The following is a 19,575-nucleotide window of genomic DNA, read 5'->3' on the forward strand; positions in this document are numbered from 1 at the left end:
TTTCATAACCAGCAGCGAAGAGTTTTCCCAGAAGCTCCAAAGCAACAGAGAATCAGTGAGGGATTGTGCAAGAACAAACACATGCTTCACATTGAGTACGTGGCTGTACTGGAAGTTTCAGACTCCAGGAAACCTTTGTCCCAGACGGGATTAGAGCAGCAGGGAGTTCATACTGAATCACAGCAGAGAGAGGATTCCCATCGTGCAGAGCAGACTGTATACCTGGTGAGAGTTGTATTCCATCCTCTGAAACTGCATCTGGACTTCAGTAAATGGTAAAGTGACTTTCCCTGTCTCCTGCCTTATTACTCTGCACCATCTACTTCCATCACTATCGCTGGGGGCCAGCCCTAGTTGGAGGGGGTTAAACACCTGCACTGCCATCATCACTTACCCCCCAGGGATCATCTGCAATGTCGGCCATCTTACAGCCGAACACTCCAACTGGTGTCACAAACTATTCTTTTTAATTTTTGTTTTCCTTTTTATCTTTTTATTTTTAATCCCTATTTCACTGTCCCCGGAGCACAGGCACCGGACTGTCTGCCATCTCCGTGACCCCCTGAATCCAATGATGCCCGGCGACCTGAGTACCACACTCTGGGCGATACAGATACAAAGAGAAAAAATGTGTGTGGACAGTGCCCTTCAGAGCAAGGTCTTGGTAAAAAAAAAAAATAACATGGCCCATAAAGTAGGATTGCGATAAAGAGGCAAAGCCCTAAAGAGAAAGGTCTCATTCATACGTCTGTGTTGCACATATGTTTCTATCCGCTTTTTTCATGGACCCATTATAATCTATGGTGCTATTCACATTACTGTGTTTTTTCTCGAACCATCGGAGAACATACATTTTGTCTTATTCTACTGCTCTGTACATTTATGATGAAACTTTGGATTTTTGACTAAATTTCCCTAAATGTATTCACAAAGGATGTTTAACAATTTTAATAAACATGTGAGATCTTACCACCGCTCCTTGGATTGGATCATAAAACCTCTGGAGCAGCTGAATAGAGGTGCTTTTTCCGCATCCACTGCTGCCAACGAATGCCACTGTTTGGCCGTTGGATATTGCCACAGACAGCGCTTTCAGCACAGGCACATCCGGACGAGATGGATAGTTGAAGGAAACTTTTGATATTTCCAAATTGCCTTCATATTTTTCCTATTTGCACAGAAAATAAATAAAAATTTGAATAAAAATAGTATAATAATATTATAACAATATATAATAATAATAATAATAATAATAATATTAGTATAAGGTTCAGTAAACCAGAACCATCTTTTTACACATCATGGTTGTGCTCCACTCTGTGTCATTCACTTACTGGTTTCTGTCCTTCCATGCTGTAGCTGTCAATGGATGGCTCAGTGTTGAATAGATGAAACAAATGGGAAGCGGCAGATTTGGCTTTTGCATAATCAGGAGCAAAGGATAATGTTTGTCCTACAGTAATAGCTCCGTACGCCAGGCAGGAAAACACACTGTGAAATATATCATATAATATTTTCATCAGACATTTTATTTAGTTTCTCAAAACATCAGTGTATCCATGTAGTCAAAAGGAATCAAACACAATATTTAATATTTTATTTACTTGTATAAGATATTTTGGTTTACATTAGTTTCCAATAATAAGGCCGTGTTCATGCCGTATTTTCTGCAATGAGGGATATATATTTTCCAAAAGTGTCCTTCTGTTCAGATGGCTACGTTTTGTGCCAGTCTGAACATATAAGCAAAAAAACATTTTTAGAAAAAGAATAAAGATCATTTTAAAGCTATATCATTGCAGTTTTCTGCCCTGTTGAGGGTTCGCATGCATCTGATTTTTAGGCCATGTTCACTATCAGGTCAGTATTTTAAATTAGTATGTGTAAGCCAAAACCAGGAGTAGGTGATAAATACAGAAGTGGTGACGTGTTTCTATTATACTTTTCCTCTGATTGCTCCATTCCTAGTTTTGGCTTATAAATACTGATGTAAAATACTGACCAAATACTGAATGTGTGAACATGGCCTTACAGGGCTTTTCAGGTGAAACCTCCAGGAACACTGCAGAAACTCAGTGTGGACATAACCTAATAAGAAGTGATATTCACGTCAAATTCATTGCTGATTATAGCTGTATGTACACAGATATACATCACAAAGTGCCCACTGCTGTAAATAATAAAAATATTAGAAGTCATAAAGACTGTATAAAAGCACATGGTCACAGGCACATTGAGAAACAATTGATAAATAGGTTTCAAATTGAGCTTCAATACTGTTGTACCTCCCATGTGTTGCACTAGCACGGCTCTAGACATCTTGAATTTTTTTTAAAGTGAATTAAAAGGGACCTGGGCTTAATAAATATATAACTTTCCCTACATTTATTTATGGCGTGAACCTCTGTGATAAATTTGTTACAGTTTCTCACTGTCACTTTAAGTTTATAATTAGTGATGAGCGAATATACTCGTTACTCGAGATTTCCCGAGCACGCCTCGGGTGTCCTCCGAGTATTTTTAGTGCTCGGAGATTTAGTTTTTCTTGCCGCAGCTGAATGATTTACATCTGCACTAAAAAATACTCGGAGGACACCCGAGCGTGCTCGAGAAATCTCGGGTAACGAGTATATTCGCTCATCACTATTTATAATCTATGAGGGTGATTCTTCAAAGGGTTTTACCAGAAATCTGGTGTAAAACATTTTGAACAGTTACAATATTTTTGTGCAACGGGGTGGTGCATGGTTACATTCTGTGACTTTTGTCATTTTCAAACAGCTCCAACAAAATGGATGCAGTTGGGCAGGAGGAGCCAGAAATGTTACTCCAGTCTAGTGATGAGCGAGTATACTTGTTGCTAGGGTTTTCCCGAGCACGCTCGGGTGGTCTCCAAGTATTTGTTAGTGCTCGGAGTGGTCCAGCTAATGTAAGCTCCCTGACCCTAGTATTATACTTATCAGTCGCCTATTGGAGTGGTGCAGCTAATGTAAGTTCCCTGTCCCTACTATTATACTGATTAGCTGCGCTTTGGAGTGGTACAGCTAATGTAATTTCCCTGACTCTACTATTATACTGATCAGCTGCCTGTAAGCGTGGTGCAGCTAATGTAAGCTCCCTGACCCCAGTATTATACTTATCAGCCAAACTTTGGAGTGGTCCAGCTAATGTAAGCTCCCTGACCCCAATATTATACTAATCAGCTGCCCATTAGAGTGGTGCAGCTAATGTAAGCTCCCTGACCCCAGTATTATACTTATCAGCTGCCCATTGGAGTGGTCCTGCTGATGTAAGCTCCCTGAAACTACTATTGTACTTATCAGCCGCCCATTGGAGTGGTGCAGGTAATATAAGCTCCCTGACCCCAATATTATACTAATCAGCTGCCCATTAGAGTGGTGCAGCTAATGTAAGCTCCCTGACCCCAGTATTATACTTATCAGCCGCCCATTGGAGTGGTCCTGCTGATGTAAGCTCCCTGAACCTACTATTATACTTATCAGCCGCCCATTGGAGTGGTGCAGGTAATATAAGCTCCCTGACCCCAGTATTATACTTATCAGCTGCACGTTGGAGTGGTCCAGCTAATGTAAGCTCCCTGACCCTAGTATTATACTTATCAGTCACCCATTGGAGTGGTGCAGCTAATGTAAGTTCCCTCTCCCTAATATTATACTGATCAGCTGCCCGTTGGAGTGGTCCAGCTAATGTAAGCTCCATGACCCTACTATTATACTTATCAGTCACCCATTGGAGTGGTGCAGCTAATGTAAGTTCCCTCTCCCTAATATTATACTGATCAGCCACCCGTTGGAGTGGTGCAGCAAATGTAAGTTCCCTGTCCCTACTATTATACTGATCAGCTGTGCGTTGGAGTGGTACAGCTAATGTAAATTTCCAGACCCTACTATTATACTGATCAGTTGCCTGTAAGCGTGGTGCAGCCAATGTAAGCTCCCTGACCCCAGTATTATACTTATCAGCCGCCCATTGGAGTGGTCCAGCTAATGTAAGCTCCCTGACCCCAGTGTTATACTAATCAGCTGCCGATTGGAATGGTGCAGCTAATGTAAGCTCCCTGACCCCAGTATTATACTTATCAGCCGCCCATTGGAGTGGTGCAGCTGATGTAAGCTCCCTAAATCTACTATTATACTTATCAGCCACCCGTTGGAGTGGTGCAGCTAATGTAAGCTCCCTCACCCTAGTATTATACTTATCAGCCACCCGTTGGAGTTGATATAGAAGGGTTAATGTTTTGCCTTTAATTGCCTTTTGCCTTTAATAGCTAAAATTGCTAGATTGTATTGTTATGATGCTGTAGTCTGGTAGACTCCTCTTCAAGGATTGTATACTTCTTATCTTCTATGTTTTCAATAGTCAGCCACAACATGTTCTGGGTACGTGGGAAATAAAGGTCAGCATGACCCAGGGTAACAGGGGGAGGGCTACTTGAATTACATTGAGAATTACATTTGCTGTAAATGGTATAAAATATTGCCTTGTGTTTGGATATATCAGATAAAGTGACTTTGCTCACAGCACATGTGCCGTTTACTTTTTCTCCAAGAGCGCTTGTCAATGAAGGGCGTAACCTCCTGATTTGACCTCACTGATGATCTGGCATGTCTGACTTTGGGTCAGAACGCAAACAGCTACAACAGAGTGGTGCAGCTAATGTAAGTTCCCTGTCCCTACTATTAAACTGATCAGCTGCCCGTTGAAGTGGTACAGCTAATGTAATTTCCGTGACCCTACTATTATACTGATCAGCTGCCTGTAAGCGTGGTGCAGCCAATGTAAGCTCCCTGACCCCAGTATTATACTTATCAGCTGCCCTTTGGAGTGGTCCAGCTAATGTAAGCTCCCTGACCCTAGTATTACACTTGGCAGCCGCCCATTGGAGTGGTGCAGCTAATGTAAGTTCCCTGACCCCAGTATTATACTTATCAGCTGCTGTCTTCTGCTACTGGCGCCACTCCAGTCCCATCTTGCGACTGTAACTGCTGACTGATCGAAAGTCAGAGGTAACGGTCACAAGCTCTAAATGTAAATCTATTAGAGCCTCATTCTGACCTCACTCTGGTTCTCATACTGTTCCATTGAGAAGTGACTTCTAAATCATCTTGCAAACACTGGAGTGATTCCGGAGGTCACAGGTGTGCACCATGATGGCTCAGTGGTTAGCACTCTTGCATTGCAGTAATGGAGTCCTGGGTTCAAATCCCATCAAGGATAACATATGCAAGGAGTTTGTATGTTCTCCCTGTTTTTGAGTGGGCTTCCTCCAGTGCAAGAGTAAACTAACGCTCGGCTCTAAGGCTACTTTCACACTAGCGTTTTTTGCAATACATCGCAATGCGTCGTTTATGGGAAAAACGCATCCTGCAAAGTTGTTTGCAGGATGCGTTTTTGCCCCATAGATTAACATTAGCGACGCATTGCGACGCATTGACACAAGTTGCAACCGTCGTGCGACGGTTACGCCGTGTTGTGGCGGTCGGACCGCCGGGAGCAAAAAACATTACATATAACATTTTTTGCTGCCGACGGACCGCTTTTTCCGACCGCACATGCGCGGCCGGAACTCCGCCCCCACCTCCCCGCACCTCACAATGGGGCAGCGGATGCGCAGGAAAATGCATCCGCTGCCTCCGTTGTGCGGTGCATTTCACTCCTAGCGTCGGAACCTCGGCCCAACGCACTGCGACGGGCCGAGTCCGACGCTAGTGTGAAAGTAGTCTAACTCTGACAGAGTTTTATCCAAGTGACATCAGCATAGTTGGCTCGATTCTCACGCAGTAGGGAACATACGCCAGTGCGTCCCTGGCATAAAAGTTTCTAGTTGCAAATAACTGCTGCAGCTCTTCCTTAAAAGTCTACGTCCAAAATGGTGGGTGATAATAAACTAGAGAAAGATGCAGGAATTTGAGCTCGCTGTCAACTATGGGAATTAAATAAATCCTGTAAGTTGTGGTATATGCTCCAAGACTTCTTTTCATTGTAGGCAATTACAATAGGTGTTCAATATAGAAAACTAACGGCACTAAACACATTTGTTCCACATGAAGAAGGCCCGGGCACAGTTTTGTTTACAATAAAAAGACGTCTTGGCGTGTATACCAAGATCTTTCATTCTACAGTTAACAGTCAGCTCATATCCATGAATCCTCCATTTTTATTTTACTAAGATTATTACTTTTAATACACATTTTTGAAAAAGTGCACCACCGCGCATGCGTTTTAAAACTATCTCGAGTCCTTTATATCTGTGGCTCCGGATTTACAAATAGGCAAGGTTCTCACCTTCATTGCTCTTGTGGGGTATATTTTATGTGGTGCGCCGGATCGTTCTCATGCGCACGCGCTCCACACCTGCTAGGGAGTCCTTGCATCCTCGGCTTCAGTTTTCCGAGAGCGCATGTCCGTGATGTCAGCTGGGGATTTCCCCTTGACGTGCGCTCTCGGTGAATGCTGGGGATCGAGAATCACTTCCGGCAGGGATTGTGGTGCGCCTGCGCACCTTGGAGACGCCGGCAAACAGGCGCCAATATAAAACGCTGATTTTGGGAAACCTCTCTATTCCCTCTTTAAGAAAGCTACGCAAAACGCGCGTTAGGTGGGTCTATCCAGGGTCCCAGGCGCTGGTTACTCACACCATAGGTAAGATATTTTGCACCTTGTATGCACTTTAATTGCTTTGTTTCCTCCCTGTATGGGTGACACTTGTTTATATGGAAACAATCGCTGTTTACTGCTATATGGTGTTCCATATTATATGCTAATGTCAGCCAGTTACACATGGTGATACACCATACCTTTTTGTACTAGCATTGGTGCCTTGTTACTAACACCATGGTAATATTATATATCTCCGTGCCTGGGATTATGATGTTTTATACTAGGGTCTCCTTGCTTCCTTTGTATTGATTGTTAATTTATGGTTAATTTTTCATGTAATAAAATATACTTATATTATAATTTTGTATAGAACTCCATTTTTTATTTTGTTGTTTCAATTATTAGGAGTATACTTTACTGTCCTAAAAAATCTACATGGATAGAATCAGATATTCATCTAAATTTTTAGATGTTTCATGTGGGATCCATGTTATCTCTGTGAGTGTGTTTATATTCTCAATGATATATCAGTGCAAGACAGGACATAGATTCAGGTGGCCATTTATCCTAATTATCAGCCAATATAATCCTGATAATAATAATAATAATAATACTTACAGAAATACTTCCTCTGATTTCATCCTTCCAATTTCAATCATATAAGCTCCAAAACGGTAACTTGCTGCATAGGCAAAGTTAATGAATGACTGGCTAAATGCAAAACAGATGCCGTATATCTGGGCCTTCCGCTGAGAGTTCCTAGAAAAAAATCAGATTATAGGCAAGGCAATATTAAGATCCAACAGGCAGAATCTCAGATCTTGATATTAAAAACAAATAAATATAATTTGTGTAGCTTGGTAAGTGTGGAGAATCTGGTCATGTACATCACATCCTATAGCTGAATGTTATATTGGTTGCCTGTCTTTCTTGTCTACTCAAGAAGATATTATCCATTTTTCCTTGAATACCTGCTATCAGGAGTAAAGGTGTTATTTAGATGGGCAGAATTTTGCGTATAATAATCATTGATCAATGTTATATATGTCGGTTATTGCTGGTTTAAAGACTCTTTATCATAGACTAATACAAACTGTATGGAAATAAATGATCATTAGTACAATTATTGTCCCCACATGATTTACCCTGGAATACGAATAGATGAAACGCGCATTGAGGTGGTGAGATGCAACATCCTGCACTTGCTCTGATTCCAGGTAAAAATATACTCTGCAACCTTGTATGCGTAAGGTAGGAGCACTCCATGCACTTAAGCACCTTAATGATTTTACAAATGATCATGTAGCCAAATAGGTCCATATATATTCTAATAGCTTTTTCTTTTGCCCTACATTAAGGTCTCCTTCCATTGTATGAGTTTATGCTGTATATCTTTTATCCTGATACTGTCTATCTTCTAATATAATTTAATCACTCCTTTTTCCATTTTTTTGTTGATCTGGCCTATGTGGGTTACTGGCTTCCCATTACCCAGAGACTCCAGTTTAACAGTTTAATTATGGCATACAAAGCCATTCACATCCTGTCTCCTCCATACATCTGTGACCTCGTCTCCCAGTACCTATCAGCACGCAACCTCCGATCCTCACAAGATCTCCTTCTCTACTCCGCCTTATCTCTTACTCTCACAATCGCATACAAGATTTCTCCCGTGCATCCCCTCTCCTCTGGAACTCTCTACCCCATCATATCAGACTGTCGCCTACTGTGGAAAACTTCAAAAGGAACCTGAAGACCTACCTCTTCCGACAAGCCTACAACCTGCAGTAACAACCGATCCACCAAACCACTACTCGACCAATTCTGCTCTCACCTATTGTATCCTCACTCATCCCTTGTAGACTGTGAGCCCTCACGGGCAGGATCCTCTCTCCTCCTGTACCAGTCGTGACTTGTATTGATTAAGATTATTGTACCTGCTTTTTGTAATGTATACCACTCCTCACATGTAAAGTGCCATGGAATAAATGGCGCTATAATAATAAAAAATAATAATAATGTGCTATACATTTTGATATGGAGTGTGACTGTGTGGTAAAAAGGTCATGGACTAATATGTATGATTTACATATTGTTGTTAGCAAATTCACTGCTTACACAGGGAGATGTGCTGCCAGCAGTGATTATAACATCAGCCAACAAAGAACGAGCAATTGCTTGTATGGCAGCAAAACTGTGAGAAGTTAACATACAGCAGTGATTGGGAATGAAGGTTCTTACAAACATTTGGCTGATTGTCTCGTCGCCTTAGGTAAGGATGCCCCATATACAAAAGATTGTGGGCCAATCCCACTAAAAGGGCTTTTGTACATATAACTCACTCAAATCCAGAAACATGTAAAAGACATTTAAGGTAAATGGTTTTCTAACCTTTTTGAAAATTGGGCAGAAGGAAGCAATATTAATAAAAGAATGAAATGCCGGAAAGTGTTCCATACCCATCTCAACTCCCATCACTTTAATGCTGCCGTTTTGATGGTCTTTGCTAGACCCAAAAGTGATGATGTATAGAGATGAGCGAATATTTCATTGTTTCGTTTGGATTACAATCCCCGAATTTGCAATATTCGCCAATTAATTTGTCTAATATTTGCCAAACATAACCGAATGCCATTCAGCTTAATGGGAGGCAAAAACAAACGCATGCACAACACCTTATAACAGACCCAAATGCTGCCAAAACATATCAAATGAGGGACAGACACCAGGAAGGTGGCCTCAATTCACCCACAGTACAAATTTTAGCATGGAACTGCAGCAATCAGCCAGGCATGAGGTATCGGGTCTGGGACAGCATTTACAGCTTTCAATTGAACGTCATAGTAATACCACATGCAATACCTCTATCTGCTTTCATGCTGAGCCACACTCAGGTGGCACAAATATTAGTTTTGCAGACAACCATTGTCATAAAAATGTAAGGATAGTAACACGGGTAGTTGACTCCAAGGACGTGGAGGCCTGACGGTCTTGGAAAACTACTGCTACAGGCAACAGGCATGTATGAAGGAGACCCAACCAGGAGTGTTCACATTTCCAAACATTATTGGCAGACACCACCAAAGTGGCATCAATTTCACGAGAGTAGAAATGGTATAATAGGGACCGACAGGTCTTTCACTACACCCAATACAGCAGATAGACATCCAACCAGGAGTGTCCACATTTCTAAAAAATTACTGGCAGACACCACAGAAGTAGCATCAATTTCACCACAGTAGAAATAATATAATAGGGACCAACAGGTCTTCTACTACACCCAATCCAGGAGATGGACACCCAACCTGTCCCAACCACATTTTAAAAATTGATGGACTGACACCACCAAAGTGGAATTACTGTCACGAAAATAGAAATAGTATAATTGGCACCGACACGTCTTCCACTACACAAAATCCAACAGGTGGGCATCCAACCAGGAGTGTTCACATTTCCCAAAATTACTGGCAGATGCCACAAAAGTGGCAGCAATGTCACCACAGTAGAAATAGTATAATAGGGACCGACAGGTCTTCCACTACACCCAATAATGCAGATTGACACTCAACGAGGAGTGTTCACATTTCCAAAAATTACTGGCAGACACCACAAAAGTGGCATCAATTTCACGAGAGTGGAAATAGTGATTGACAGGTCTTCCAATACATCCAATCCAACAGATGGACACCACCAGGAGTGTTCACATTTAAAAAAATGAGAGCCTGATCCCACCAAAGTGGAATAACTGTCACGAGAATAGAAATTGTATAATTGGGACGGAGATGTCTTCCACTACAGCTAACCCAGCAGATGTAGACCAATCACAACTGTTCACATTTAAGCAAATTTGTGTTAACATCAGCAGGAGCAGCAGCCACAGCAGGCACAGAAGCCACAATAAAGATATCAAAGAGTGCAGTTACGTGACAATAATGCTTCACACTAAAATGCAATATCACCTAGTCTGTACAGTCCTCGATTGGGGTGCAAAAGTCCTTAGAGATCCATGACTTGTTCATCTTGATGAAAGTTAGGCAGTCTACACTTTCAGAGGACAGCTGGCTGTGCTTATCCGTCAGGATACCACCAGCAGTGCCGAAGACAAGTTCTGAGAGAACGCTGGCTGCTGGGAACAATAAAACTCCAAGGTGTGTGAGGCAAGCTCAGGCCAATCATCCATTTTGGAAGACCAAAATGTGAAAGGGTCCAAACCCTCCCTGATGGTGTTTATATTCAGTTGTGGATACTCCTGCACCATCCTCTTCATTCCTTCACCACGTGTAAGACTTGGACTCTGTTGTGCTGGTGCACGAGTTGGTCTAAACTCTTCCACTTCCACCACTGCTGCTGCTTCTGATGATAATGTTTTGGGGTTGATGAATTGATGTCCCAGAGGTTGGAAGTCTAGAGCTGCGATACGAACTGTGTGCTTCACTGCTGTCTTGGTGAAAAGTTCTTGTAAGGTTGTGTAAAAGTGTGTTTCGATACTCCAGCATTCCTGGGTCCCTTTCTGGGGTGGGAATGATCTGGCAAAATTTTGTTTTATAATGCGGATCTAATAAAGTGGCAACCCAGTAGTCACCATTATTCCTAATCATAACTATACAGGAATCATGTTGCAGATAGTGCAGCAAGAAGGCACTCATATGTCGGGTTCTACTATGAGGTCCAAGCCCATGCTGTGTTGGTGGCTGGGTAACAATGAGGCTTGTTTCCTCCGTCCCCTCCTGCCAACCATAAACAGAGAGGGAGGATTATCCTCTTCATCTGACAGTTGTTCGCCCATCACCTCTTCCTCCTCCATTTGTTCCTCGAATCTTTCACCTTCGATAACAGTTTGTCTGTTTCTCACCAGCCCCCCTCGATCGCAGTAATCCACCTTGGCACCTGCCTGTGTGGCGACAGTCTTGAACTTAGAGACAATGTTATCCCTTCTGCATCCTCCTCTGCTTCCTCCTCTTCTTCTGGGACCACCATCTCCATACGCAGGCTATTCAAAGTCTGCTCCAGCATATAGATGACTGGAATAGCGATGCTGATGATGGCGTCGTCAGCACTAACCATCTTAGTAGCCATTTCAAAACTGTGTAGAAGGGTGCAGAAGTCATTAATCTGTGTCCACTGTGTAAACGTGCTATGCGCCACATCCGTACTGCATTGGTCCAGGATATATGACATGACATACTACATCAGGGCTCGTTGTTGCTGCACCATGTGTAGAGTGGAAATCCATCGTGTCAGCACATCGCATATCACCTGTTAACTGGCATGGACAAAGACCCCTGTATCGATGCAAGTCGATGACCAGAGGGGTGCGAATGGCTGAAATGAGCACACAGCTTCTGTGCTTTCTGGAGCAGCTCACCCAGGCCAGGATAGTGGCGGAGAAAACGCTGTACCATCAGGTTGAGTATGTGAGCCATGTAAGGCACGTGTGTGAGCTGGCCTCGCCGTTGGGCCACCACCAGGTTTGTACCATTATTGGACACAGCCTTCCCTGGATGCAGGTTCAGCGGAGACAGCCATTGATCAAACTCAGCCTGGTGAGCTGTCCTGTCCACAACTCTTCAGCTGTATGACTGCGATCTCCAAGGCATATCAATTTTAATACTGCTTGATTGCAGTGAGCCCTGGCTGTGCAGTACAGATGTAGTGCCCAGTCAGCGAGATGTAACGCCCTTGGTCATGCTTACTCGTCCAAGTGTCTGTGGTGAAATGCACCCTGGCAGACAGATATTTTGTCAAGGAACGGGTGATGTTGTCTGCGACATGCTGGTGTATCGCAGGCACAGCTTTCTTAGAAAAGTAATGGTGACTGGGTAATTGGTCCTGGGGGACTGCGAAGGCCATCAGCTTTCGGAAACCGTCTGTATCTACCAGGCAGAAAGGCAGCATTTGCATGGCCAACAGATTGGAGATGGTGGAGTTAAACCTCTTAGCTTTGTCATGCATAGGAGGAAACAATCTTTAAGTGACCACAACTGCAGAACCATGGGCTGGCTGCAGTGCTGAGAGAGGGCGGAGAACAGTTAACCGGACAAACTAATGGACCGTGAGAGAGGTGCAGGCGTGCGTGTTTACGGTGGATTGAGATCGGTCAAAAACAGCAGGCTTCCGTTATAGCTGATGGTGGGCTCTCAGTCATCGTGACTGGAGCGGGTAAAGAACCTGAGTTTCTGCGGTCGAACACATGCGTCTTGACAGTTGGCATGGTAACAGAGGAGGAAGAAGCAGCAGAAACAATTGATGGGGTGGGTGATGGTTGTTGAAGTCCGCTGGTCCACATTTTTGTGCAGTGGGATTCCCACAGTAAAACATGTTGATTGCGCATGTTAAGGTTCATACATGTAGTAGTCAAATTATTGCACATTTTACCTCATCTCAGTTTTTTTTTGCAAAGTTGGCAGATTACATGAGCTGGTTCATCTTTTGTAGTGTCAAAAAAGGTGGAGGTTAGGCAACCCTTGCCAGCCCTGCAAGCTGCAGACCTGCGGATGCTGCTGGTCACAGGCACAGTTGTGGCTAAGGATGCATTGCTCATCGTGGCAGCATCACTACATCTCTGTGATGTATGGCAAAACATAACCTCCTCATCTTCATCCTCAGATGACATACTCAGCTATGTGCCTCTATGTTCACGCCAATTGGGATCTAACACCACATCATCATCATCCTCTGTGCTATCACATTCCTCATCTTTGGATTCATGCTCCTCATCTTCTTGCCCTGACAGCACAGTGCAGTCCGCATGAGCCTCAGATATCTGAGTCTCATCAGGATCACCTCCCCCAGGGGTTAATGTCTGATGACAAGGGTCAGGATGTTGTTCGGACCATACTTCGTTGTGGCCCGGATCCAAGCTAAAAAAAATTTGGTCATCGGTGCAGATTTCCTCCTCTTGACTCTGCAAAGCTTTTGAGCACACTTCTGATGAACATGGCATAGAATGTGTGAACAGCTCTTCAGACTCACCCATCTGTGCTTCCATACAGTCAGTCGAATGGTTGGATAGTAGGGACGAGGGGAAAAGCAAGGGGAATTTGGGTGTTACCTCTGTGGACTATACTAGGTGTGATGTTGAGGTGGAGGAAGAGGAGGAGAGGCCACTTGAAGCTGTGCTTGCCATCTACTCGAGTAAATGCTCTGTCTGGGCATCATCGACAAGGCATACCACTGTGCATCTGCCAAAGAAGGGTAGTGGTGTAGCCTGTCCAGTAACATAAGTTGTCAGTTGTCTTTGCATAGGACGTGATGTTGCTTCACTAGTGCTTTCACAAACATTACCATCTACCCCACATACACCTTGAACAATTTGAAAGTCAGGTCCCCTACTGCATGACAATAGGAACAGAAGATTTTTTTGTGGTCTATGTATCAGGCCTCTATAACACACAAGATGCTACAAACTATTTTAAAGTCAGGTCCCCTACTGTATGACACTAGGAACAGAAGAATTTTTTGTGGCCTATGGTTCAGGCTTCTATAAAATAATAGATGCTACAATCTATTTTAAAATCAGGCCCCCTACTGTATGACACTAGGAACAGAAGAAGTTTTTGGGGCCTATGGATCAGGCCTCTATAACACATTAGATGCTGCAAACTATTTTAAAGTCAGGTCCCATTCTGTATGACGTTAATAACAGAAGAATTTTTGAGGCCTATGGATCAGGCCTCTATAACACACTAGATGCTACACACTATTTTAAAGTCAGGTCTCCTACTGTATGACAATAGGAACAGAAGATTTTTTTGTGGCCTATGGATAAGGCCTCTATAACACACTAGATGCTACAAACAATTTTAAATTCAGGTCCCCTACTGTATGACACTAGGAACAAAATAATTTTTGTGGCATCTGGATCAGGCCTCTATAACAAACTCAATGCTACAAACTATTTTAAAGTCAGGTCCCATACTGTATGACACTAGGAACAGAAGATTTTTTGTGGCCTCTGCATCAGGCCTCTACAGCTTAATTTCAACACAACCAAATGACAAAGTGTGATATGGCGGGTTGTCTAACTTTTGCAACTTTTTGCAACTGTCTGCAGACAGGTTCATATCACTGCCACAAAATGACAATGTGGGATACAGAAGGCTGTTTCACATTTAGCAACATAACATGTGCCTTAAGTCTGCAGACAATTTTATATCTCCACAGCACCAAATGACAAGATGGGATACAGCAGGCTGTTTCACATGTAGCTAGTGAAAAAATATTAATTAGAATGCTATTCTCGTGTATGGAGCACAATAGACACAATGGACACTAGCTAGCTACACTATCTGATGGATATACAATTGCCTAACTAACTAGCTAAAATCTTGCTGCTAACAGTGCCAGCGTCAGGAGCAGTCTCTCTGCACTGTTACAGTGTCAAAATGGCGCTAAACAAGATGTCTGCTATTTATATGGAGAGGGATATGTGATTTCAGCAGCCAATGACAAAACCCGTTGTGTCAGGACATTGTGGGTGTTTTCTGTGCCCTGATTGGCTAGTCGCAATGTGCACACATAATGTTAGGGAAAAAAATGAATGTTTACAAAAATGCCCACCTCTGAGCACTGCAAACCCCTCACCTCATCAAACACATGTCAAATGCTCATGATACACCATCAATATAGTTGCTAAAGTGCTGAAAATACTTTTGTGACAACACAAATATTTTTCTGCACTTTTACCAAATGTTACATATTTTTCTTAATTTTAAAAAATTTTGCTCCTGTTTACGATCACGAATCCGAGTGTGCCAAATTCATGCCAAATTTATATTTGACAATCGTTTTCTTAACAAATTCACTCATCACTAATGATGTTCCATCAGAATAGTCATCTGACTAAAGCCACTGATTGGCTGCAGAGTCAGGAGTCTGAAAATACAGGTCCTGGTGGAGACCCCGGAATGGAAGACTATTGGAGATGCCGATAATGTCTGTAAAGCGCTGTGGAATTAATGGTGCTATAAAAGTGAGTAAAACAAATAAATTACACATTGAAACTTTGCTACTTTGCTTTTCTGGGCAGTTTTCAAAAAGGGGGTGTAAAACTCCATTTTAAAGCGAGTGTCAAGTCACTGCTCTAAAAGTGTATCCCAGTACCAGAGATCTACTATATAGATCATCTCTCACAATAGAGGACCTGCACTATACATTACAGTAACAAGCCAAAAATTTCAATGGCTGTTGTGTAATTTTCATTTCCGGCAGCACTATTGATTACAGGGCCGCATTGTGATCAGCCTTTTATTAGGGCACCTCTCTAACAAAAAGAGGTTGTATAAACGAGACAAACTTTTAAAGAAGCTATTAATTTTTAAGTTCAAGAGGACAAAACAACTGTGAGTGTAGATAATATACAGTAGATAAATGTGAATGATTTCTGACCTGTATGGTTTCTGTAAGCTTTCGCTATACATTTCTTCAAATGTTGTTTCTCTGGTCAGTGACACCACAGTTCGGATATTATCCACTGCTTCAGTTGCAATCTATCAATTGTAATAAGAACAGAAGAATATTTATATATTTCCATATATTCACATTTATGAAATTAGAACCTGCCTTAAATTTACAATATTGCTAAGTATGCTATGCAAAATGTTCATCCATGATTTAGTATTTCAGGCTATTAATTATATTCCACTACTTTCTGATGGGAGGTGGTCCGAACTGCTGAAACACCCAAGATTCAAGAATAAAGGGATTGCAGTATTGAAATAGCCCAGCGACCCCTTCAAGCAGCTCCTGGAGCATTTGACTGCCCAAGGAACCGCAGTATAGCCCATTAATTGAAAACTTGTGCACAGTGCGTACCTTGAGAGCATTGTTGTGCAGGAGAAATATATAACACTAAACAATCATTCCAAGTAGTGCTAAAGAAATAGCCATAAATAATTTTTAGATATCAGATTATTGCATATGTAAAACCCAAGGTAACCGGTTGTTACAGTGATGTTGCCTTCCTTTCTGGGAGGGCGATATCATGCTTGGAGGCAAGGGGGATTTCCTTTACCAGGTAAGGCACCCACATACAACACATTCTGAATCTAGGCCAGAAGGGGGAGCTCAGGACCCGGATTCAGGGGAGCTTCCCTCAGCTTTAAGTATTCTGATCTGGACGAGGAGTCAGTTCAGTTAGGAAGAGACACTGAAGAGTGAAGTGCAGACAGTGGAGCCGTGCAGCCAGGATTTGTGCTGCAACTCCAGGAAAGAAAGAGAATCCGAGGGGTGTGGAATGTGGTGGAGCTACCGAGGAAAGGAGCACAGTGGAAAAGGAAGGGGGCTCAGAGGGGACCTGTGACCGGGCACCTGCAGCGCCAGAGCGCAGGGCCAGGTGCAGGGAGCCTGAGGTCGTGTTGTGCTCCTTGACACGCGACAGAACCGGAGGGCATTGAACTGTATGTAATTTGCCCACACCCCACCTGAAGACGAAGCACACCCTGGAGAGCCCCGGTCGTGATAGAGACACTGTAAAACGGCTCAAATTGCCTGCCATACAGGTACCTGTCCCAGGACAGGGGAAGGAAGGGGTACTTTGCCAGCAAGTTTCAGGCAGCAGGGACCCCACACATCAGTGCAAGTAGGAAAGGCTTACGGACCTCACCTGGGAGAGGGATCTACCATTGCCTCCAGGCCGGCTGGGCCATACCATCACCTGTTCCTGGTACTCTGGACTGTGGACTGCTACTGCCAGTAAACCAGATAAAGACTTTACCAGTGTCCTCCACTTATGTGCCGGCATACACCATCCTTGCCATACCCTTTGGGAGCCCTGGGGACCACACTTCACCTGTGGGAAGTGTCACCATCTTGCTGCAGTAATATCTCCCCAGAGGACCCCTTTAAGCAGCGTCGGTCTTACTGACTGAACACCACAGGTGGCGTCATGAACAAACTCTTTATTACCAAATTCCCTTCAAAGACTTTTCCCCTTTTAAGTGAACGCTCAGGGCCACGGACTGGGTCACAGCCACCGTGACATCCTCTTTAAGAGTGACCAGACTCGGTACCGAGTATCCCTATTGCCCTGTTGGAGACTCACATATATACATGAGAATTTCTACAGTATTTTGTATATCTAGCATCTAATAAAGTGATGAGCACTTACCTTTCCAGCGTATTGAAGCTGTTTTTTATCTTTATTTGCGAAGCCAACAAGTGCTCTGGTCTCAAGAAAGCCAGTGGTCACGAGAACTGGAGTTAGGAGTAGGATAACCAATGTCATTTCCCATCCAAAAATGAAAGAGACTATGATGCCCACTCCCATTGTGGAAAAGTTTTCAGCGATCAGTCCAAGTCTGGAGCCAGTTGCCTGATTGAGTTGACAAATAAATATACTGCATTAAACTGTATTCTTATATAGGATCTACAGTGGGTATGGAAAGTATTCATACCCCTTTAAATTTCTCACTCTTTGTTTCATTGAAGCCATTTGGTAAAATCAAAAAAGTTAATTTTTTTCTCATTAATATACACGCTGCACCTCACCATGACTGAAAAAAAACAGAAATGTAGTCATTTTTGCAAATTAATTAAAACAGAAAAACTGAAATATCACCCGGTCATAAGTATTTAGACCCTTTTCTCAATATTGAGTAGAAGCACCCTTTTAAGCTAGGACAGCCATCAGTCTTCTTGGGAATTTTGCAACAAGTTTTTCACACTTGGATTTGGGGATCCACTGCCATTCTTCCTTGCAAATCCTCTTCAGTTCCATCAGGTTGGATGGTGAATGTTGGTGGAAGCCATTTTCAGGTCTCTCCAGAGATGCTCAATTGGATTGGGCCAGTCAAGAAAGGTCACAGAGTTGTTCTGAAGCCACTCCTTTGTTATTTTAACTGTGTGCTTAGGGTCATTGTCTTGTTGGAAGTTGAACCTTCGGCCAAGTCTTAGGTCCAGATCACTCTCATCAAGGCTCTTCTCCCATGCTTGCTCAGTTTGGCTGGACGGCCAGGTCTAGGAAGACTTCTGGTGGTCCCAAACTTCTTCCATTTAAGGATTATGGAGGCCACTGTGCTCCTAGGCACCTTGAGCACTGCAGAAATTCTGTTGTTACCTTGGCCAGATCTGTGCCTTGCCACAATTCTGTCTCTGAGCTCCTTGGCCAGTGCCTTTGACCTCAAGATTCTCATTTGGTCTGACATGCACTGTGAGCTGGGAGGTCTTATATAGACAGGTGTGTGCCTTCCAAGACAAGTCCTATCAGTTTAATTAAACACAGCTGGACTCCAATGAAGGAGTAGAACCATCTCAAGGAGGATCACAAGAGAATGGACAGCATGTGACTTAAATATGACTGTCTGAGCAAAGGGTCAGAATATTTATGACCATGTGATATTTCAGTTTTTCTTTTTTATTAAATTTACAAAAATTCCTACATTTCTGTTTTTTTCCCATCAAGGTGGGGTGCAGAGTGTACATTAATGTGAAAAAAAATGATCTTTTTTTTATTTACCATATGGCTGCAATGAAACAAAGAGTGAAAAAATTAAAGGGGTTTGAATACATTCCATTCCCACTGTATGTACACCTAAATAGGGTGTCCAACAATAATTCTATTTTTCTTGTTATAGCTGAGTCTGAAGCAACTATTCAAAGCGTTTCATCCAATGAAGAGCAACTACTGAGCTATAGAGATGGGCGAACCCAAACAGTAAAGTTTGGCATCTGTATCGAACACCTACTGTTCAGGCACAAACACTGAACATGGACTTCACCAGGAAGTCTGTCTTACTGTTTGGGTTCGACCCCCGAACACTGGGTGTTTGTTGTTGTGTTGTCATGTGTATGACAGCGTGGCAAACACCGCTTCTGAATGGTGGTAAAATCATCACTACAGGTCAGACAAATGCATTTCCCATGCTGTCAAATGACAGCCTGAGCCCGCAGCTGCTCTTGAGTACTGCTCCTATCAGCCAATGCCCGCTCTCACTAATAACAGTGAAAGCAGGAGTG

The 19,575-nt window shown here is 42.9% G+C and overlaps 1 protein-coding gene across 2 annotated transcripts in view; it reads right to left on the minus strand.

Moving 5' to 3' along the window:
- Positions 1–19,575, minus strand: part of LOC138641967 (ATP-binding cassette sub-family B member 5-like) — a 126,214-nt gene that overhangs the window by 14,375 nt on the left and 92,264 nt on the right. For both annotated transcript variants that reach the window (XM_069729812.1, XM_069729811.1), the window contains exons 21-25: positions 17,729–17,932; positions 16,009–16,109; positions 7,240–7,380; positions 1,335–1,491; positions 971–1,168 (exon numbers count right to left, since the gene is read on the minus strand). In XM_069729812.1, the coding sequence (XP_069585913.1) occupies positions 971–1,168; positions 1,335–1,491; positions 7,240–7,380; positions 16,009–16,109; positions 17,729–17,932 (801 nt within the window). The remainder of the gene's footprint in view (positions 1–970; positions 1,169–1,334; positions 1,492–7,239; positions 7,381–16,008; positions 16,110–17,728; positions 17,933–19,575) is intronic.

The sequence above is a fragment of the Ranitomeya imitator genome, chromosome 6, assembly GCF_032444005.1.
Source record: "Ranitomeya imitator isolate aRanImi1 chromosome 6, aRanImi1.pri, whole genome shotgun sequence".
Classification (NCBI taxonomy): domain Eukaryota; kingdom Metazoa; phylum Chordata; class Amphibia; order Anura; family Dendrobatidae; genus Ranitomeya; species Ranitomeya imitator.